This window comes from Acinonyx jubatus, chromosome X (assembly GCF_027475565.1).
Source record: "Acinonyx jubatus isolate Ajub_Pintada_27869175 chromosome X, VMU_Ajub_asm_v1.0, whole genome shotgun sequence".
Lineage (NCBI taxonomy): Eukaryota > Metazoa > Chordata > Mammalia > Carnivora > Felidae > Acinonyx > Acinonyx jubatus.
The window spans coordinates 59,037,834-59,060,878 of record NC_069389.1 but is presented as its reverse complement, the minus strand read 5'-3'; the positions used below and the strand labels follow the sequence as shown (position 1 = coordinate 59,060,878).

The 23,045-nt window shown below is 38.3% G+C and overlaps 1 protein-coding gene across 1 annotated transcript in view; it reads left to right on the top strand.

Moving 5' to 3' along the window:
• Window positions 1-19,331, top strand: part of NEXMIF (neurite extension and migration factor) — a 159,289-nt gene extending 139,958 nt beyond the window's left edge. The window contains exons 2-4 of the mRNA XM_027053757.2: window positions 7,300-7,425; window positions 8,097-12,468; window positions 13,079-19,331. Of these exons, the coding sequence (XP_026909558.1) occupies window positions 7,347-7,425; window positions 8,097-12,468; window positions 13,079-13,172 (4,545 nt within the window). The 5' untranslated portion in view covers window positions 7,300-7,346 and the 3' untranslated portion in view covers window positions 13,173-19,331. The remainder of the gene's footprint in view (window positions 1-7,299; window positions 7,426-8,096; window positions 12,469-13,078) is intronic.
• The last annotated feature ends 3,714 nt before the right edge of the window (window positions 19,332-23,045 follow it).

The following is a 23,045-nucleotide window of genomic DNA, read 5'->3' as shown; positions in this document are numbered from 1 at the left end:
GGAAATATCCATTCTTTACCTGACAGTGATTGGACTTATCTATCACTTGTTCTTCGGACTCGAGAGAGAAAACAAGCAGGAGAAGTCCTGAAAATAAAAATTTGCAAAGGCAAAGGGGCTCAGATGTTCCCATAAAGTGAAGCTACCTGTGGTCTAAAAGTTTAGAAATTAGGGGTACCTGGGTGGCTCAGTTGGTTAAGCGTCTGACTCTTGGTTTTGGTTCAGGTCATGATCTCACCGTTTGTGGGATCAAGCCCTGTGTTGGGCTCCATGCTCTCAGTGCAGAGCCTGCTTGGGATTCTCTCTCCCTCTCTCTCTGCCCCTCCCCAACTCGTGCTGTCTCTCACTCTCTCAAAATAAAAAAATAAACTTTTAAAAAATTAAAAACAATTGGGGCACCTGGGTGGCTCAGTCAGTTAAGCGTCTGACTTTGGCTCAGGTCATGATCTCACTGTTTGTGAGTTCAAGCCCCGCATTGGGCTCTGTGCTGACAGCTCGGAGCCTGGAGCCTGCTTTGGATTCTGTGTCTCCTTCTCTCTCTGCCCCTCTCCAGTTCACACTCTGTCTGTCTCTCTCTCTCTCAAAAATAAAATAAAATAAATAAATAAATAAACATTAAAAATTAAAAAATAAAAGTTTATAAATTAAGACTAGTAGAGAGGTTGGCTATTCATGACTTGGGTGCATGAGTACATCTGCTTGTTTCTACCCCTACTTCAAGTCTTATTGAATATTCGGGTTTTATGTCATTGGCATATTCAACATAGACAATAGTTTCTTAATGATTTATGGTCTTATGTACTTGCTCTTTTTGGAAATCACTTTAGAGTGATGTCACAAAGGATGGTGCAGATAAGAACACTAAGTGAAGGGAAAACAAAAAGTGGAAGAAGGGATACTCAAACACTGAGCCGCTGATTAGGACAAAAATGCGCCAAAGAAGCCCTCACCCCAGATTGGTAGCTGCCAAAACTGAAGCCATGTGGAATATATAGAGCCCTGTTACCAGCAGCAGCACCCTATTGGCTTCCTATGATAGGATTAGGGTAGGAATGTACAAAAATCAGAGGAATACAGGAAGGATCATGAGATGGAAGACAGTAAAGAGTTCCCTCAAATGTACATCTTAGGCTCATCTCAGAATCACATAAAAATTAAATAAGAACTAATTTTTCTTGCACATGTAATTTCAGTCTTTTTAAAATATTTTTTTAATTTTAGATAGAGAGAGAGCACACAGGCAGGGGAGAGAGGAAGAGGGGAAGGGAGAGGGAGGGTAGGAGAATATCAAGCGGGCTTCATGCTCAGCCCAGAGCCCAATGTGGGGCTCAATCCCACAACCCTAGGATCATGACCTGAGACAAAATTGCATACTTAACTGACTGAGGCACCCAGGCACCCCTGTAATTTCAATCTTAAAAAAGATTAAATAAATTATAATTTTTAAAATCTAGACAAGCCCTTAGATATATAATCTCCCTTATTGTATAGCTAATAAAATTTAGGACCAGAGAGGGGAAGGAGAGACACCCAACTAGTAAGTGGTTATACTCCATCCATTATATTATATGAACTCTTCTGTAAGAGTTTATTTGTGCATATCTTTTGAATTTTGAATCTTTATAATAAGAGATGGAATAGATTTATACTTTACTTTTGAGATATATACAATTCTTTATACTTTACTTTTGAGATATATACAATTCTTTAGTTTAACTGTGATAATATCTTTTTCATGCCTCTCTCACCCTTAATATTTTTAAAGTTACAAGGCTCCTCATTTAAGCATGTTTTCTGTACTTAAAAGCATCATACCTCAATATTTCTAAAGTAGTATTTTGAAATCCTGGAAAGTATTAGAAAATGGAATTAGCCAAGCAGCATTATGGATAAGAATGTGCTCTCTGAACTATTGCTGATTCTGTCATCCATGATACTGACTGAAGTTGAACTGGGAAAAGTCAGACTAGACAGAGGTTGCATAGGTTAGCCTGGAAACCTTCTCTGGACCTGTTCGCTACAGCAGTCCCATCTCTGTGCTCCATTTCAGTCCCTAACTAAACTTGTAGATTCCCCATATATAACAACTTCTGGTCAGTTGTCTCCTTTGCAGTATGACAGCTAAGATCCTTGTCAAATTCATTATCCATGTTGGACCTGATGATTATTCCTTACCTTGTTTTATTCTCATGAAGATCTTGGCATCCTTATTTCTGAGGCTACTCTGGCCTGGAATCAAACAATCTCTAGTGCTCCTTTTATTAACTCCTGGACCTCTCCTTTCTCTGTATATACTGACTCCTGCCCAATTCTCACCTGCCACTTCTAAATTATTTTCCACTCACCTGCCACTTCTAAATTATTTTCCAAACACACCCCTGCAGTTCTACTCAAATCTAACTTCTCCTTTCCATTCCTATTTCCTCCTTCTTAATTCTAATCTTCTTGACTTCTTACAGCTGAACATTGTCTCCTAACCTATTTCCCTACCTCTGGTTTTTCCACTTTCACTGGTCCTAATGTCCTACTCAAAACCATTCAGTGTCTTCCTGAATTAAGATTCAGGTGGCCTCCACAGTGTAGCTCTTTTCAGCCATATCCTCTTGTGTGTACCTGATATTTCAGCCAAATGTTCCCCGAATTCTCCCCCCAGCTTTTCCTATGATTCAACATTATTGTGTAATCAACTTTTGCATGATACATACCATGTTCTAAGCACTATGTGTGAGCTACGCCCTGCGGAGGTGAAGGGAGCTTAGTCTATTGAGGGAATCAGATATAAAGAGGTAATGCTTATGTAAGGTGATAGACACAAAGGGGATCAATGTTATTTGGGAATGCAGAGAAGAGACTAATTTTGTTTGGGTGGGGCGAATCAAAGAAGGTGTCAAGAAAAAGTTGAGTAGGGAATAGAAGAGGGAGGTGAAAGGGAGGCTTGAAGGGGGAGGAATGGTAAAGTGTGTGGGAGGCGTTCCAGACAGAGGGAATATCAAGTACAAGATGCCTGGAAGCAAAAAATGCTCTAGCATATTAAGGAGGCAGACCTGGCTAGAATATTTGGAAGTATAGGGAAAGATAAACAGAATGAAAGGAAAATACAACTTGAGAAGTTGAAGATTGATTGAGAAGGGTGTTGTATGCAAGTCAAAACAAATATTTAGGGCAAGCTGTTAGACCTATAATTCTGTAGCAGTTGTTTAGAGGATAGACTAGAGTGGGGAGATACTCCTGGCATCTCATGAAGATCCTTCAGCCTGGAATGCCTTTCCTCTATACTTCTCCATCCTCACCTCCTGAAAGACCATCCAAGAAGGTCCATCTCAAATGCTGCTGCTACTGGTAAAGCCTTCCCTGATCTCCCTCCTCTCTAGAGGTGGATTAGATCTATTCATTTGGAACTCCCATAGAAATGTTTTGCTTCTCTTTCAGCATACTATACATTTATTAGAAAATTTTTATGGCTTATTTACCCCCAATAGACTCTTAGCACCGTAAGAACATGGATCTAGTTTCATTTACCTGTCTTTTCCACGGCAGTGCCTGGTACACTACCATTACCACCTGTGGTGCCTAGTCAATTTGTTGAATTTATTTAAACTGGTATCCTAAAGATCAGCACTACTCAAACCCCAAAGGTTATATTGTCTTTATTATTTTCTTGCCTTGATTTTTCCTTTTTTAGTTGGAAACGCCAAGAACAGCCCTTCAACACAAATGCTAGGGTAGGTCACTTAGACTCTGAGACCTGAGGCTTAAAGGCCTTTGGGGAAGAACATAGCAGCCTACTGTGACAGTATATATGAACTCTTTACAAGCCCAACTGAGGGGAAAGGCAGGTGAGAGGGGTTGCTTTTACAGTTTAATTGAGCATTTCCTTGCTTTAAAATACCTATCTCCATGCTAATGTTATTTCAATACCATTACAATGATGATTTACCATGATCAGCAAAGCAATTTGTCGTACATAATTCCAAAAGTGCTAATCAATTTTAGCTCAAAATAGGTTTTTAAAACCCCACAAAATTTGTTGTCCTAAAATGCTGATCAGTCGGTAAAAGCTAAAGCAAGCCAAGAACTGTTTGTATTACAACCATACAAAATTAAAATCCCTCTCCCAAATCATTTTTATAAGCAGCCAAGATATAAATAAAAATGTGAGAAAATATATGCCTTTGAGTTGTCTCGCTTAGAGCTGAGCTTTGAAAAGACATAGGAAAGGACCACAGGATTATCTATTGAGGGTTTAGCCTTCTAATTCTCCAGAACAAAGGCCCAAATAATTTATAATCATTACATTAATATCTATAATACTTAGTTTTACCTGTTGAAAAAAATGTGAATCTAATAGAGCCAACCTTACAAGATAATTATAAGTACAAAATGAGATAATTTCAGTAACCTGGGGGGTATTCATGCATTCTCTTACTTTCCCCTTCCCAACTCAATAAGCTCTCATACCCATCTCCATTTCTCCTTTATTTTTTGCTAAAATGTATTTCTTCTATTCTCAACCCTTTAAGATTCCCTTTAATTTAGGGGTGCCTGGGTGGCTCAGTTGGTTCGGTGACCGACTTCAGCCCAGGTCATGATCTCACAGTTTGTCAGTTCAAGCCCTGCGTCGGGCTCTGTGCTGACAGCTCAGAACCTGGAGCCTACTTCAGATTCTGTGTCTTCCCCTCTCTCTACCCCTCCCCTGCTCATGCTCTGTGTCTCTCAATAATAAATAAATGTTTAAAATTTTTTTTAAAAAAGATACCATTTAATTTAGAGCCATAAATCCTGGGTGCTTGATCTGATTTTCTATTAGAGGAAAATTATGTGCTTTTTTATGTTTATTTATTTTGAGAGAGAGAGAGAGGGATGGAAGGAGGAAGGGAATGAGAGAGACAGAGACAGACAGAGACAGACAGACAGACAGGAGGAGGGCAGAGAGAAAGGGAGAGAGAGAATCCCAAGCAGTCTCTGCGCTTAGCACAGAGGCTGACTTGGGCTCGATCTCACGAACTGTGAGATCATGGCCTGAGCCAAAATCAAGAGTTGGATGTTTACCACCTGAGCTACCCAGGTGCCCCAAGGAAAATTATGTTCTTACAATAATAACATCCCAGAATAAAGTTACAATGACATTAATATGTCCCCTGACATAGTGTCCTTGTCTTGTGTGACATTGTATAATTCTTCATATTTAAGTATATTGCTCCTGCATATATTTTATGGTACATTAATTTTTACTAATAATTATTACTTGTCTGAAGCAGCTGTTCTTTATTTTATTACCTGAAAGAGGGTGGAAGTGTATAGATCAATAACATGTGGAAATTTGTATTTCTACATCTTTGTTTTGGCCAGGGGTCAGAGGTGGTAAGAATTATAGAGAAAGCATTTTATGTTTTAAGAAAAAATACTTGGTCTCTTGGTCAGGAGACTTGAGGTTTTTTCACAGATCTACCATTAGGTTTTTTTGAGACCTTATTTTCTTTTTCTGTGCGTTGGTCTTCCTGGTGATAAAAATGGACTTCCTTGTAATTAGCCTTAGGCATAAGGGACAAGAAGATACTAAATTATTGAAACCTACAAATAATTTGACCTTTATGAAGTCCCTGCCAAGATGGAGTTAGTTAGGCGGTGGTTAAAAAAGAGTAAAACGATACCTGAAGTTCAGTTGAGTTTCTTAAAAAGAAAGTTGCACAGAGAAATCCATCATGGCAGTATGATTCCACATGACCCATATGATTCTCTCTGAAGCAGAAGCTAAACCATCTGATCTGTTTATTCATTTCTACCACAAATGAGCCCTTCTTGCCAAGGGGTGGGGACTTTGACATTGTTAGCTTCTCCTCTCCACTTATTTTTTTTTATTATTTTATTATTTTTAAAAATTTTTAATGTTTATTTATTATTGAGAGACAGAGCACGAGCATAGGAGGGGCAGAGAGAGGAGGAGACACAGAATCCGAAGCAGGCTCCAGGCTCTGAGCTGTCAGCACAGAGCCTGACGCGGGGCTTGAGCCCACAAACCACAAGATCATGACCTAAGCCAAAGACGGACACTTAACCGACTGAGCCACCCAGGTGCCCATTCTCTCCACTTTTTAGAAATCTCCAGCCCTTCTTTTTGTGTAAATACAACAAGTAAGCATATCTTTCTTTTTTCTCTGGCACCTGTGGTTTATTGGCTACTCTCAAATCAGGCCTTGTGTAAGTAGAAAGTTAGGCAATTCTGATATATAAATGTTAGGGGAAACTCAGGGCCATCTAACATTTTTAAAACTAGATGATTGCCTAATACGGACTTCTTATTTTACAGATAAGGAAATAGGTAAAATAGTATAGAGACTGAATCATGTAAAACTCTGCTTACTGCTTCTTGTTCCCTCAATGCTGGTCCTACCTTTTATAGTATATCCATGTAGTAGGATAAATGAATATACACTTGAGATTTTTGTAATAGCTGCTTGGCCATCAGCAGTCTGTGCTTTTTAATAAAGGGATGGATACTTGGCTGAGAAGAAGGTCTAGGAAAAGGGGGGTTGTGAAAAAAGGATTTATAGATTTTCTGATAGCATATGGTAGATAACTCCATCTCAGATGGCCTTGTCTTCTACTGTTTTGCATATACCTACCACCCAAGTAGGCGGGCAGGAGATAAGGGACTATAGATATGTATTCTATGCCCTAAAATAGATGATGTTGGGAGTTTTCAGAAATTTAAGCTCTTCTTTGTAGTAACATTTTAAAATCCTGCTGGGCTTTGAGGAATATTTGTCATTAACAGAGTTAAGATCATGAAAGTTGAGAAACCAAGAAAAGAATTCTTTACCTTTTTCCATCCTTAGCAGTCAAATTTTAAGGCAGAGAGAGAAAATCTGAGTGTGATATATATGTGTGTGTATGTATGAATTGCCTGGTTTTTGAAGAGCTTTAGATCTTCTGAGGTGGAAATGAGGCAAACAAAAATAAAGCCAAACTTTACATGCATACATTCCTTCTCTCATGTTACTCTGGACTCTACTTTGCATCCTTTCTAACTGTATGGCCATGATTAGGTTAAATATATTCCTATCTGGAAGAAGGCATAAGTCTGCCTGCTTCAGATTTCTATTATAAATAGTATGGTGGCCTACAGGGGATAGAAGGATCTAGGGTATAAACTATGAAACAAAAAACAACAGCGGTGATGAAGCCAGTCTGGAAACAGATAAATTACAGTGAACCTTTTAAGATCTCTCTAGCTGAAATAACCTTAAAACAGAGAAAAAATATATTTAATGACTAACATTATATATTTGAAATGTGCAGGTTGGACAGCATTTGGACTTGGAATGAAAAAATAAGAGGTTACATTCATGGATAACCAACAAGATAAGGCTGTTGTTGCCTCAGCCAGTGGAGAAAACACTCTGATTAATGGGGTCAAAGAAAATGGTAAGAGAATTTAATTATAGTATATACTACCTCTCCTAGTAGTCCTTTGGTGTTACTACACCAAATAGATTTTTAGTATCTACAAAATTGGAGCAGGTTAAGTCTAAGGTGCCTTTGAGATTGATATTAATCCTAAATTTTATTCCACCAGATTTCTAACTGGGCTAGAAGGGTCTCCAAGAGCTATTTAATCCAACCACTGTGCTCTTGCAAATCATCTCTGTCAGATGAATAAGTTCCTCAAAATTCCTAGTGAATTAGGCTTGGAACATCTAGATTCAGAGGAGCTGCTAGAACAGAGGTCTGATTGATAGGACTAAGCTTTATAGATTGAAACCATAAATATCCCATCTGAGCATTTTGCCACCCTGGAAGCCTTAACTTTCCAATTGATCAAGCAGTCCAATTATTTCCCAGTTTCTGAGGAGAGAGCTCTGTGTCTAAAGAAAAAGCTGAATCTAAAGAAATACTATTTTTCACTTTCATGAATGTTCAATATAAAATCAGCGTTGTTCTTTAACTTTGTAGTTTCTAGTTCTAAAGCTAGAGAAGCTGACCCTTAGTTTATATAAGATCAAGTACCAGAAACTGATCTAGGGAAAGAGTGGTCTAATGAGTAGTGGTCTAAGACGTTTAACTTTATTTCTGTCATTTCTTTCCCTTTTCTCCAGATTCAGAGGACCAAGATGTGGCAATGAAGTCATTTGCAGCTCTAGAAGCTGCTGCACCAATCCAGCCTATACCAGTGGTTCAAAAAGAGACCCTAATGTATCCCAGGGGTCTCCTGCCTCTGCCTTCTAAGAAACCCTGTATGCAGAGCCCCCCATCTCCTTTGGGCCTAATTGAAGCACCTGAGCATGCTGCTAATAGTGCTTCTGTGAATGCCATCTCCCTTACATCTGGTGTTACAAAAGGCCTGCATACATGGTCACTGCCCAGTGAATGTGAGAAAGCTCCATTTGCCATAATGGAGCCTGCAGGCATGTCAGCTCTGAATGGGGACTGCCTCATGCAGCCAAGTCGGACTTGTTTGGGCTGCTTCATGGAATCAAAGGATGCAGTAGATCCTGAGCCAGGGATCAGTCTGAAAGTTGGTGATCTAAATAAGGATTATGAAACCTGTGCAGTCTCTGATATAGGGATTCAGTGTATTAATGCTGGAGAAAGCATGAAATATGGAGAGCAGCTGCTTTCAGACCAGCTCCTAGGCTTCCCCTTGCACAAATCAAGGGCAGGGGAAAAACGAGAAGCTGAGAAATCTGACATCGACTTGGAGGATCCAGCTCAGAAAAGTTATTATGAGGCATTACTGTTAGACAAGTGTAATACAGAAGAGGCTTTGCTGGCAAATTCCAATCAAGATTGGGGTTACTTTGAGACTTTCATTAGTGAGAGTAAGATTGAACTGCTTGACCTCTGTTCCAAAAATGAGCTGTCCGTCAACTTATTCTCAGAAGAAGATGTGGATAACTACATGTTCGATGATGATGAGTCAACACTGGGCAGTGATGTCTGTTCCTTGAAAATTCGATATGAGTCCTTCCAGGACAATGTTCGAGACAAGACCACCCTTCTAATGCAGGAGGATGCCCAATTCAACTTTTTTCCCAGTGTCTTTACTACTTGCCCCAAACGGGAGTCTAAGAGTGGGGTTTTGAAGCAGAACAGTGATCTTTCCCAATTCAAGGTTCCTGATGTGAACATCATCTGGGGGGAGGAGGATAAAAACTTGGACAAGAAGAAAGGCAAAGAAGAGGGACAGGAAGACAAGGGTGTAGAGAAAAAAGATGAAAAGGATAATGGAGAAAAATTTGCCTTAAATAAACCATGCAGTGGGACTGAAGTAGGGCAATTTAAGAATCCAAGGCAGGGTCATCTTGCTAATTCCTTGGAGGCATCAGGGAATTTCAGTGATGACAGTTCCTTCATTGAAGTCTCTTATGATGCCATGGGGGAGATCAAGGACTGTAGCCGCTATATGGCTCGGGACACTAATTCTGGAAACTCCTCCTCCCAGCAGAACTATGGTCTACGAGCCAAGAGAAAAGTCAGGTACAGTGAAGATTATCTATATGATGTTGACTCACTAGAGGGTGAAAAAGTAAATGAGAGGAAGGAATGGTTGCCAGGTGGTTCCAAAGAGGAAGATGATGATGAATGGTGTCCCAAAAAGAGAAGAAAAGTAACCCGTAAGGAGCCCCCTGTTATTATCAAATATATCATCATCAATCGCTTTAAAGGTGAGAAGAACATGCTGGTGAAGTTGGGTAGGGTAGATTCCAGTGAGACAACAGTGAATTTGAGTGAAAATCAGCTCAACAAATATGCCAAGCTTGCCCCCTTGAAGGGCTTCTGGCAAAAGAAGAAAAAACAGAGAAATAGCAACATTGACTCCAACAAGACACCCTTATGCCAAAAACAAAACTTTGAACCAGGTAGCTTTGAGGTGTCATTCCTGCCACCTGCTCGCAAACGAAAATCTAAACTTGGCAACAGGCACAGGATTCAAAGAATCCCATCTGTGGAAACTTCAGCAAGTGGTAAGCAAATTTCATTCTGCAGTGATCAGAGGCAAGCTTGTACTCATAAAGAAGATGGAGCCATGAAAGGTACACTAAAGTCAGCACCTCTGGCTGTCCCCAGCTGTGCAAATGGATCACATCTAAATGACATTACAGGCCCTGACTCAGTGAAAGTCAAAGCCCAAGATGCAGGATTTAAGGGGCCAGAGAGGAAAGTGCTCAACAAAATCAAATTTAAAAGTGAAGCCAGGTTAAAATCCAAGAAAATCAAAGCTGGTCATGAAAGCAAGTCAGTTGTTCAAATGAGCCCTCTTTTGGAAGATCAATCATCTACACCTAATTTAAAGAATGAAGCTATTCCTGGGACTTCAAACAGTTCTCATCTATCTGAATTTCATGAGGCAAAGGTTGCCAAGAATTCTACGTTCTTACCAACCACCTGCTCTTCTGAAATGCCTCTATCATCTGCTAATGTTGCCACCAGTATACCTGTTATCCCTGGAGGGTATCTGCAGACATTGTTAGATGCTTCTGACTTGTCAAATAATACTGGTATATCATACTTTGCTCACCATTCTCCAGAGCAAAATGAAAGCAGCCTCACTCAAACAGAAAAATCATTTGTGCCTCTTCAGCCTGCCCAGGACTGTGTGCTTTCCTCACCCTCTGAGTCTGAGCTACAGCAGTCATCCCAAAACTTCAAAATGGAATCAAACAACTATGGAAATGTGTGGCCCAACAAACCTACTTCTGGCCCCCAGGAATTCATGGCTGAAGTCTCAAGGGAGATAGCTCCAACACAATCTAATGAATTTGGAGTCTCCCAAGTAGTCTCCATGGAAAATAACCTCACATCTACAACATACAATCGAATCTGCCTCAGTAGTGGTGGCAGTAATTGCAACAAGGTCCTATATGCCTCTGTACAAGACACTCAGCTCCCATCTGATGACTCTTATCAATTATGTCACTTTAATAATGGAGAGATATGCTTTCCTTTCCAGCAGGGCCCAGCCAATATGGATGATGATCGGCTCTTTAGCTTTGATTCAATGGCCCAACTCTCTGTCAACTCAAGCAATTATTGTTCCTTAAGCTTGAAGTCCTGTGAAAAGGATGGTGATGATGATATTACTGATGACTTCCTGGCCCATTGCAGCCCCAAGCTGGTTATCCAGCAGAGCATTGATGAGATAACACCATTAAAGGAGTCCACTGACCTCCTGGATATCTCCAACTTCACTCCTGACAAGTTCCGCCACTCTTCTCTCTCAGAAGTGTCCCCACCTGACACCCCCAGTCTTTCCCCTCAAATTACCAGATGTGAGAGTATTAAGACACTAGGAACACTGAAGGGGTTTCAAGAGGGTGTCCCAGGACCATTGGGCAACATGGAGAAAATCAAGTGGGACTGCAGTACCCTTTCACGGCAGGTCCAAGTGGATGATGGATTTACTTTAAATAACCATCAGTTTCAGTTCCATATGTTCAATGATGAGGATTCTGTCAGTCTTCTCCAAAAAACCCCTTGCTTATCAGCATTTAATGATCCATCTGGTCAAATGAGTACTAACAACAAAGTGTCAAAATCAAGAAAGAAAAGTTCACCCAGCAAGAGTGGGGCTCTGAACCAAAGCTCTTCTCAGAAAAACACCAGGAAAAAATCTCTCAAAGCCAACAACAAAGGAATTGAAAAGCCACCTGGCAAAACCTCCCGCCAGGCCCCTAAGTCAACAAAGAAAGGGAAATACATGGCTGCAATCAATGGAGAGAAAATGCAAGTTGGCATTGGCCGTGGAGGAGGCCAAATCAACAACATATCCTCCACAGGAAAGACATTGACCGAATGTATCCAACACGGTGGCCCTGTGGCCTCTATGAAGATGCCAACTCAAAAGGGACTTTCTGGAGATTGGGCTCTGGGGAAGGAGAGTAACCCAGGATGGAGCGACATGAACATGAGCACGAACACCAATAGCCTCCTTGATGATGACCAACGGGAATTTCAAGAGCCTTCCTATATCTTGTCTAACATTGCCTCTGGTATGGCAGATGTACAGAGGTTCATGATGGCCTCCATAGAGCCTCTTTGGGAACCCATGGAACACCATGGAGACCCCAACATATTCTACTCCCCTGAGTCCAATAGTCTAAAATTAAAAACCCTTAAAATATTGGCTGGGACACCACAGGAATCTAAGAAAAAGGTCAACAGTGGGTCCCCAGGAGGCACTAAGAATCACAGGTCCATCAAGGGTGTGAGTAAAAGCAATGGGAAAGCAACAATAGGTGATCCTGGTCGTGCAAACATGCATGGTTATGAGGACTCTTGCTCCGCCTTCTATGATAAAAAGTGTAATAACCTGAGCACTTTAGGCAATAATGGACCGACACACAAAAAGTTATATCGTCACAAATCCAGCTCCAAGGCCCTGAGAGATGAGAAGTGTAAGGGAAAGTGCGTGGAGCGAGAACAGGTCCACAAGGATGAGGCTGGGACAGCTTCTTTTGAAAAACTGAGGTAATACTGCACCAAAATGGCTGAGATGATGTACCCTTAGCTTTCCTACTACCTGCTAAGCCCACAGTCCCTCATTTTTTCCCTCTTGAAAGCAAAAGTTTGCATGAAAGAAACTGTCACATTCCCTTCTTTTTCAAATTAAAAAGAAAAAAGTGCATGAAAATCCCTATACCTTTAAGCCACACAAAAGATTGGGCAATTTTGTTGTGGCTTAGCTAGGGATAAACTCTAACAAGTCTACTTTTTCTGCTATTCTGCATTGGTTTTTACTAATTGAGAAAATAGAACTAAAATATGCTCTTGAGTGATTTTGGGAAGGGAAGGGCTTTGCAGTAAAAAAAAAAAAAAAGTTTTGAACAACAGAATCAAAAAGTCATATAGACAAAAGGTCAAGATCATTTAAGCAAAAAGAGCATAATTTGGGGGGAAAAAACAGTCTCATTGTGTGGCAATTAAGAGTGCTTTCTAGTGCCCCCTGCTATTTGTATCTATCTATCTCTGCATTATACAGCATTTAGTATGATGTAAACAAATTTAGATGGTATGATCCCTTTGTGGGACATACACTAAAGCTAACTAAGGTGGTATAAATTGTTTGGTTTTTCTGCAGGGATTCCGACTACAATCTCCTAAAAGCAGAAACAGCATTTTGGGTTTTACCTGTGTTTGAAGAAGAAACTCACATTTTCCAGAAAGACATTTGATGTTTGTGTTTTATTTCTTTCAAAATATGCCTTGTGGTATGTATGTTGACATGTAAGTGCTTAAAGAAGAGATTTTTGAAGTGTGGGAATAAGTATTTGGAAGCAAACTTTAATCTGATGTTCTATGTAAAAGACTTCAAAAAGTCATACAGTTGCACAAGTAGTTTATGCACTATTTACCCAAGGGAAAAAAAAGGAAAACATTGTGCCAAACTACAAACAAGTGACTGTATTGTATATATTTTTACTTCTATATCAACATTTGTTTGTATTTGGGGAGCTTGTCCCTCTTGATTTACTAGAAACATTCCAGTGATTCTTGCTATTAACCACCCCCACTTATGTGGATAGCACCTATAGATCACAGTGGAAAAAATGTTGTGTTACACAATTTACCAAAACTTAAAGGATACTGTTTGAAATGTGCCAAATTTTCTTACCTCATCTCACAGATTCACCCCACAGTTTAAATCTCAATGAATTTAAATATATATATGTGTGTGTGTGTGTGTGTGTGTGTGTGTGTATACACACACACACACACACACACACACACACATATATATGCACGTACATTATTTTGAAATTTTAAACTCTACTGTCCTGTGTGGAAACATGAGCAATTAAATAAGGCACAATAAAGTTTTGTTTGTTCCATCGTCTAATAATTTGTTGGAAAAGTCTGGAAGTCATAACAGCTAAGTCCATCAGGGACCTAATATATGCATTTACAGAACCTTTTACAAGGAAACAAAACAGCTGCTTTAAAGTTTGTTTTCTAAAAGCAAAATCTGTAGCTGAAAATTATTTAAAGTGCAAAGTTATATTGCTGATACTTTATATCTCAGTTTTATATATTTTATAATAGTCTGGGATAAATTATAAAATAGCTATAAAATCAACACTAATGATAAATGAAGTACATAGATTGCTTTTATTTAAGTACTTTCATAAATGTTCATAAATGTGCACTCATATCAAGGCTTTAGTGTTCTTTAAGTGTTTAATCTTGCAATGCCAATGTCATTTAAAGAAAATGTTAAGGCATCTCAGTTCAACTCCTATGAGTTACGTACATATATTAGATAAGCTGAGCAATTTGTGGTAACAACTAATCAGGGCCATATATACTGAGTCTGAGGGGGACTAGTATTTGATGCCAAACACTAAACTTAAATTTCAATTTTTTATATAAATTTTTGAAATCACATTTTTTATTTAGCCCTTCCCCCTTTTGTCTTTAATTTCACAGCCCCAACATCCCTCACGACTAGCTTTTTCTTCCCCTTTATTCACCACTTGACTTCTAACATTTGATCTATTTTCCTTGCACAGTTGAAGGCCTATGTGTCTGATGACTGATGCATTATGGCACAGATGAGATAATGGATATAAAAGCGCTTTGTAGATCGTAAAGTGCTATACAGATATAGGGGATTAATATTATTAATGTTGTTGGTTGTTGTTGTTGTTACTCTTACTATTCTTACTAATACTGTTACTAACCTATTAACTTGTGAATATATAGGCTGTGGGTGGGAGGGTGGAGAATAAGTGGGTGGGGGAAAGGGAGATTAAAAAAAAAAAACAAAGGAAGATGTTTCAAAAGGAAACATTTAAGCAAAATATAAACCTACCTAGTCATTGCCACCTAAATATATTCACAAACAGAGAAGCAACATTTGAAAGTAGTCAGAGAGAAATGGAAGGAAGCCTGTCACATATATAAGTATACACACTTCCCAGTCCTTGATTCCTTTCACCAGCCTGCTCTACTACTTATAGCTAGGTAGTAAAATGAACAAGCCTGTGTTCTTGATGGTGTGATTGTGTGTGTCTATGGGGATGAGTGGGTGAGGAGCATTTTGTGAGGCTGCTTCAGGCCTGTTCCTAGGTTTTGATGCTCTGTGTGCAGTGAGTCTTAGACAATTACTTAGTGGAAAGGCACCAGATGAAACATGTCTCCTACTCTACAGCTGCCATCCAGAAGGGAAAATAATCAAACTGGAACACTTTCTTCTATTTCTCCACTCTGATAGCTAGCTGTTTATACTTAATGCTATGGCTGGTTCTTAGGAACTAGTTTTTGTTTCGTTTTTGTTTTTGTTTTTGTTTGTTCTGCTTTGCCGCTAAATTTTGGTTTGGAATCTCTATCTGTATTATGATCCCCAAGACTCCAGACCTCAAAATCACTTACAGGAATGGAGTGCTCTCTATGTAACCAAAAGGTGGCAATTAAAGAAGAAATAAATAAAATGTTCCATGGGTACAATGTGTTTATAAAATAAATATGGGAACAGTTGTCCCAGTTTTTCTCAGTATCAGTTCAGCTTTGGAAAATGGGGTAGGGGTGGGATAGAAGGACAGCCTGAAATTTTGGAAAGAGTTTCCTTGTCATAACTTGCTATTATGAGTCCTTTGGAATGGATACTCTTTTAGTTGCTCCTATGGAGCCCATTAGGGGCCAATTCTAGGGCATGGTTCATCCCTTTCTCCGAAGAGAATTGACATTTTAAAGTACCGTTTTTACTGACTGAAGAGAACTGACATTTTAAAGTACCATTTTTAATGGCCTACAGTGCATTATATGTTTTTAACACATATATTAGTGACTTGTAATCAATCATTTTGTACTAACACATAACAAGAAACTCAGTTTTATTAATGAGCAATAGGACAAAGCAGAAGATGCTTATTCTCTTAATTTCACTTAATATCCTCTCAGTACATTATGTGCTGAGCTCTTCAGTTTTTATGGCTTTTTTGGTCCTGTCACTGCTCACAATTTTTTTTCTTCCTGTCACAACATAGTAGGCCTGAATTTTGGAGATCCTTTATTCGACCATCTGCCTTAGTGGAGTGAGGACCACTGATAAAAAAATAGTGTCTTGCCCTGTCACTGATAATTCAAGTCAGATGTATGAAATTTTCCTTGGTCTGAAATTCCTGATTGTCACTTCCTTCTAGACTCTCCTCTCTGATTCTTATTACTGCCTCCTCAACATAATCCCATTTAATCTTTACTTTCCTGGAAATGGTGTTCTCCATTATTCTTTCTATCTAATTTCAGTCCTTGGTCTTAGAATTTTTCTTATTTTATAATCTTATATTCCACCTACCGAAAGTGTCAGAGTTTAAGAAACTTAGCCAGGCTACTTCTGGAATTTCAGAGGGCAATCTTCTCAATCTTAATACCTTTAATTGTCTTGACCACTTTCAAATCTAATTTTAAATACACACACACACACACACACACACACACACACACACACAGAATTATATCACATGACTGAGGAAAGTTGGAAACGCCTTTTCCTTGAAGGTAAAAATCTCTCTGATCCCCTTTCAGTCCTGGTTAGGTGCTAGACTATGTGGAGCAGGGTGCTGAAACAGTAGCCTTGACCAAGATTCTTCGAGACTTTGGGGGTTATGTTTGGGCTGTGATAACTTGCTTAAACCAGTGGCCTCTCCAGCGTCTCATATACCAGCTTCCTCACATATGCTGCTTCCTCTCAGCTTTCTCTTCTGACTTCTTGTTATTCTGTGCAATTATGTGTTAAGGCCTTACCTTATCCTAAATCTTTTCAAACCTCCTGCACTACCTTGATCATCACTTCTTTAGCCATCTCCCTGAAGTCTTTGGTGCTAGGTGGGCTTTTGTGACAACTTTCACCTTCTCTGACCTTTTTCCTTGCTGAGAAGCATCTGTATGTGTGCAGGGGGGAGGGAGGGGAAGGGAGGGGATTAAGCATGTGTGTAAGAGAGAGAAGCATAAAGGATGCTTCAAAAGCTGTAAACAGCTCTGGATAGCACCCTATGTCCTGTTATGTGAGGTTTTGCAGTTCTAGTGAATTTCTGTTTTACTGGGTCCTAATGAGCATTTACTCCCTAAAGGAGAAAGACCACATCCAAGGACCTCTTAACCAAGCTTGCTCTTACCAAGCTGAGTCAGTCTGATGCAGATCTGCCATATCTTCAATTTACAGATGCTCTCAGAACAGTTCCAAGAATTGAAGAGAGCTGAGTTTCTTCCCCAAAGAGGAGAATGGAGCACTAGCTAGTCCTAACTAGTGCTATAACTGTGTTTGTTTTCTCCTGGATTTTTAAGAAGTTATCTAATTACAGGTGATTTTTTTTATTTAGGATTTTTCAATGATTGCTTATTATAGGAATATGTCCTTTTTATGAAATAAAACTAATATGAGATTTACTTTCTAATCATAAAATTCACGAAGCCCACCATTATGTTTAGAAACACTTTACTAAAACACTTTAGTAACTAGGGATAAATAAGTATCTTGTCAACACAATGTAGGCCAGGAATTTTTGTAAGTTTCTCAAGGACCCAAATAAAGAAGAAACAATTTTAGCTGGACTGTTTAACTTGGGAAACACTGTCATCAACTTGAAGGTCCTCAGCCAGCATGGGATTATTTTGATGGCAGTACACAGGCTGCCCTGTAAGGTACATTTTACTCAGAGCATTAAACAGTAGCTACATTCATGAAACAGAGTTCCCATTGCAGCTATGTGATACTTGAGATGTACTCTTGGTTTCAGAATCATAACTAAGAGATGAAACATTGGAAAAAGACAATGTAAAAGAAAGAGGCTTAGTACAAAGCTTACGGTGTGAATGAGGCTTTAAAAATCAGTATCTAGGTAAATAAAAAAGAAACACTCAATATAAAATGGAAAGAATGTCTATCCATCTGTCAGGCTCAGTGGTTTCTGAGTGTTCGACATCCCCTTCAAAAGGAAGAAAGATGTTTAAATCATTCTGCCTCTTTCAGAGAAACCTGGTTTTATAGTACAAAAGGAAAGGCTTAGAATGAAAACTGGAAGAGGCCTTTTGTTTTTTACTCCCAGTGAGGAGGGTAGAAAGCTTAAAATGCTCTACTGGGATACCTGTAGCACTGACTAGAGTTTGCTGCCTACAGAGTTTTGAATGTACTAGTCCTTAATTTAATTTCCATAAAACTGAATGCACCTCTTTAGTAAATTACTGATTTATGGTGCTAAAGAAACTATTGTCTCCATTTTCTCCTCTCCCAAGCCCTTTAAACATTTAAGAAAATTTAAAATAAACATGTTAAAGGCCCTTTTTATGAATGTAACCTAAGTTTTTGTTTGACATATGACACTGCAACTTTAAAATGTTAGGAAATTGTTTGCCTTTTTTTCTTTCAGAGTTAAGCTTTATAAATAATCTGTAGAGTCAATTGAGGTATAAAGCTTAAGGATCACTCTTAAGACGCCTACAAAATCTTGTATATTTTTAAGTGTGCCAATTTGTAACATATTTTGTAAGTGTATATTTTTCTTAGAAAAGTGCTGTGAAGTGTCTGTATGTGAGAGTTTTCCTTTTTCTGCACCACTGGGTGCTAATAAAAGGATATTTACTTCAAAGTTTCTGGTTTTAGAAACCATAATACAAAGAAAAAATACACTTTTGTTGGGAATTTTGTAACACAAAACATGTTGTGAAAGAGTGTAGTGATCTTGTGCAAATGAAAATGAACATTTGTGAGCTTCTTGCTGTTTTATAGATTTTCTTGTAAATTATTCTTGTAACACCTCTGGTTTTGTTGTTCTTGTTGAAAAGGTTTTAAATATTTGTGACTGAGTGTATGGTGAAACTGTCATAATGTACCTAGCTGAGTTTTGTTATTGTTTATGGAATAAATAAAAAGAAAAGTTTAAAAAATACTGCTTTGGAATCGTATGTAATAGAAATCAAACCATTTCTAAATAAGTTCTATGTCCCAAATAAAAAGTTCTTCATTGCCTAGAAATTGATGGAGCTAGAGAGTATTATGCTAAGTAAGTCCATCAAAGACATATACCATATGATTTCACTCATATGTGGAATTTAAGAAACAAAACAAATGAACAAAGGGGGAAAAGAGAGAGAGGCAAACCAAGAAACGGACTCTTAACTATAGAGAACAAACTGATGGTTACCAGAGGTTAGGTGGGTGGGGAGATGGGTTAAATAGGTGATGGGGATTAAGGAGCACACTTGTGATGAACACCGGGTGATGTATGGAAGTATTGAATCACTGTATTGTACACCTGAAACTAATATTACACTGTATGTTAAATAACTGGAATTTAAATAAAAACTTAAAAAAAGTTCTTTGTTGTCTAGAGCAGTGTTTCTCAAACTATCCATGGTGAAGGACCAATTTTTTCTTTCTCCATCCATCACAGACTGATACTAGTATAAAACAAAATAGGAATAAATTTCTTTAAAATTGAAATGGAGAAAAAGATATACAAAATAAAAACTCTAATGTGTTTGATTCAAAATGTAAAATTACATTTCAAAGCAAACATAACAGGGAAAATTGCAAAGACTTAGTACCCTATTTGAGACAAGTCCACTGATCAATGTCAAACTGCCATAGAAAGCTCTAACCATGATTTGAGTAACACTTTGAGTAGGAGCAACAGCATTACTATCATCTGGAAACTTGTTAGGAATGCTGTATTCCAAGTCCTACACCAATTCTACTGAATCAGAATCTGAATTTTAACAAGATTCCTAGATGATTTATATACATGTTAAGGTTTGAGAAACACTGGGCTAGAGATTTTTGCAGGAGATTCTTCTGCCCTCAAATTGGGGAATCATTTTCTAGTGTGTCCTGCCTTCAAAGACCTTAGAAAAATTGGTGTCCTTGTTTTGTGGTCCAGATGGATTCTTTAGAGATGTAGTCCTCTCAAAGTGTTAAAGCTGTTTATTGAAAATGATAAATGCTAATTTTCTTGGCACCCCAAAAATTTCAGATTTTCTATAATTCCCTACAATTCCTATGTCATTTTACTTACCACACATCCAAAGACCCTGTCTCCTTTAATCAGGACTTCCTCAAGCTCTATACCCACTGTGCTCAGTATTTTAATATTGGCTGTGTCTAGAAAAACTAGACTTTGCTCCCAAGTGCCCAGATCATGTGATCCACCCATCAGAGCCTGGAGCCCTGACTAACCATAGGAAGGCCATTGTAGCACACACAACTCAAGAGCCGCTTCTTGGTTTTAAATATCACTACTCAAAGAAATTGAAAAATGTGTATGAGGGAATAACCCTCTATTCTCACTGGATGATCTCATTCACTTCTACCACTTCAACTACCTCCTAGATTTTTGCAAATCTCTCCTGAGTTCCTAGCCTATATTTCCAGCTATAGGCTGGCTATCGCCACTTGGACGTTCTACGAATTCCTCAGACTTAGCTATTCAAGATAGTTTCATAAACCTTTTACCCTCTGAGTATGCTTTAGTTCAGTGAATTATGCTGCCATTCATCCAATCAGTGACCCAAGCCAGAGAGCAAGGTTCACCAGCGACTCCTTTATCTCCCATCCTCACATTCAATTGGTTACTCTTAATTCTCCTGCCTTTCTATCCCCAGTGGCACTGCCTTAACTTAACCTTCATGGTATTTCACGTGGATTATTGCAAAATTGTCTTAATTCAGTGATTACCAGACTTAGATTTCATACCTGGATATTTTCAAGTAAGGAGAAAAAAATGGAGTCTCTACAGAGCTGCCAACTTTTTATTTTGTTCAATAAAGTCACTTTTAAATCCATGAAAAACTATTATCAATTCATAGAAGATCATTTTAACACCAAAATACAATGAGGCAGTGCTTTATTAAATATACACTACGCTCTCTTTTTCTCTTCATCATGGACCATAAGAGACTGAAACCAATCTCTCAACCCCTTACTTTAAAGAGTAAAAAGAAATTTTGAGTTTCAGTGCTAAAGGAGTGGGGGAGGATAAAGAATGAGGGGCAGAACAGTTAAAGCCCCCAGAATTGGACCCCTCTAATGTTGTGAAGCTTTATTTTTCCCAATTTCAATGAATTCCCTATGTGATGAAGATTAAAAGTGTATATTCTTCACTCTGTGCATGATTCAAAAGTGTATTCTGGTGAACATGGCCCTAGAGAAAGATTTTTCTTGAACTAAACTAAAATAGCAGGGTTGGAGTAGTTGAGTGGTTCCATTTTTTTTCCCAGTAGGTTTACATCCCTTTTTTCTTTTTTGGCCAAAGTTGAGAAAGTACCAGGGCTTAGGGGGAAGAGGGTAGGTCCTTTGACTAAAGACATTTGATCTGGGGTGCCTGGGTGGCTCAGTCAGTTAAGCATCCGACTCTTGATTTCAGCTCATGTCATGATTGGTTTCAGTCAGTTATGGTCCACTCATGGTTTGTGAGTTCGAACCCAGTGTTGGGCTCTGTGCTGGCAGTGCAGAGCCTGCTTGAGATTCTCTCTCCCTCTCTCTCTACCCTTCCCTGCTTGCTCTCTCTCTCAAAATAAATAAATAAATTTTTAAAAAATTTAAAGACATTTGATCTGTCTTGGAGTTGAGCTTTTGATGGACTTAGTTTAGGGGAGGAGTGATTATGACACTGTTTTAATACAGTATTCTATTTAAAGTACTTGGATTTGTGGTTATTAAACTTTTCAGGCTACATACCACTTGGATAATCTAATGAAATCAATGGGCTTTTTCCTCAGGAAAATTAACATACTCAAATTTTTTCATAAAATTTCCAAGGACTCACAGATTAGGAATTTCTCTATGAAGGGCATCAATTTCCCAAAACGTCATCCCCCACATTATAATGGGGTTTCTTAGTATATCTCCTCTTCTCCACTGACCCCAGATAATATTATCATTTATTTATTGCCTACTATTTGCCAGGCATTTCACATGAATTATAATTTCTCACAACAAACCTGCAAGACAGGTAACTTTCCTATTCTACATTTAAGTAAATTGGGACACAGACAGGTGAAATAAACTTTCTCAAGATACACAACAGTTCTCAAAGATCTTCACTAGAGCTGACCTCCATGCTTGCCCCATCACAAGCCCATGCCTCCAAGTCAAGACATTTATTTGTAGCATAAACAATATTGTCTATAACACTTCAAAAATATGATGATAAGTTTCAATAAATGAATATTTTTTACTCAATAAATATTTGACTCTGTATCAGGTATTGTGCTAGATGCTAAGAAAACAATAAATAAATAAATGTAAAGCACATGACTTTCCTTTTATGAGCCCACAGATAAAACATAGAGGTACAATTTAATAATTGAAATAGAAAAACACTCACTGATCAATTTAAGTTGAATAATCACATGTAAAGTAACTAATGATTTGCTGTTCTTAAGCACTTGAGAAGAAAAAATCCTCCATCCATTGTTATAGAGGAACTAATATCACAAAATGTCACTCCCAGTAACCAGTATCTCACCTTCTACCTTTCCCTTATTTTGGAATCAGAGTTGAGTGTGAGCCTAGATCCACCACTTACCAGCTATGTGATTTGGGACAAATTATTTAAGTATATTTGTACCCCAGAGTCTCTGCCCAAAAAAACGCTAGTATAACAAGACTATTGCTCCCATAGTCTTAATTTTTAATATCATACTGTGAACTCTTAGCACCAAGTGGGCAGATGGGTAATACTTAGGACTATTGTTTAACAGATGTGAAGAGCATTTTCCTAATAGCTCCTAGTTTGATTCCTTAGAAATGACTCCAGCTTGCTACCCTGAAATGTTTGTTTTTTTATTAGTCTACAAACTAAGAAAATGAGTAAACTTGTAGCACAAAGAGCCTTTGATCTTTATTTGGAGAAAGATGTCATTTTAAAGATAAAATTAAGAGTCATTACATTTAACATATAATAATATGTTTAATAATTGCATGTAAAAGATATAATTATATGGATAATAGTTTCTTCATTAGATTTAATTTATTATTAGTGGCAGAGTGAGATAGTTAAAAAGTTCTAAATTGTTAATCAAGATACCTGGGTTCTATTCCTGGCTTTGCCACT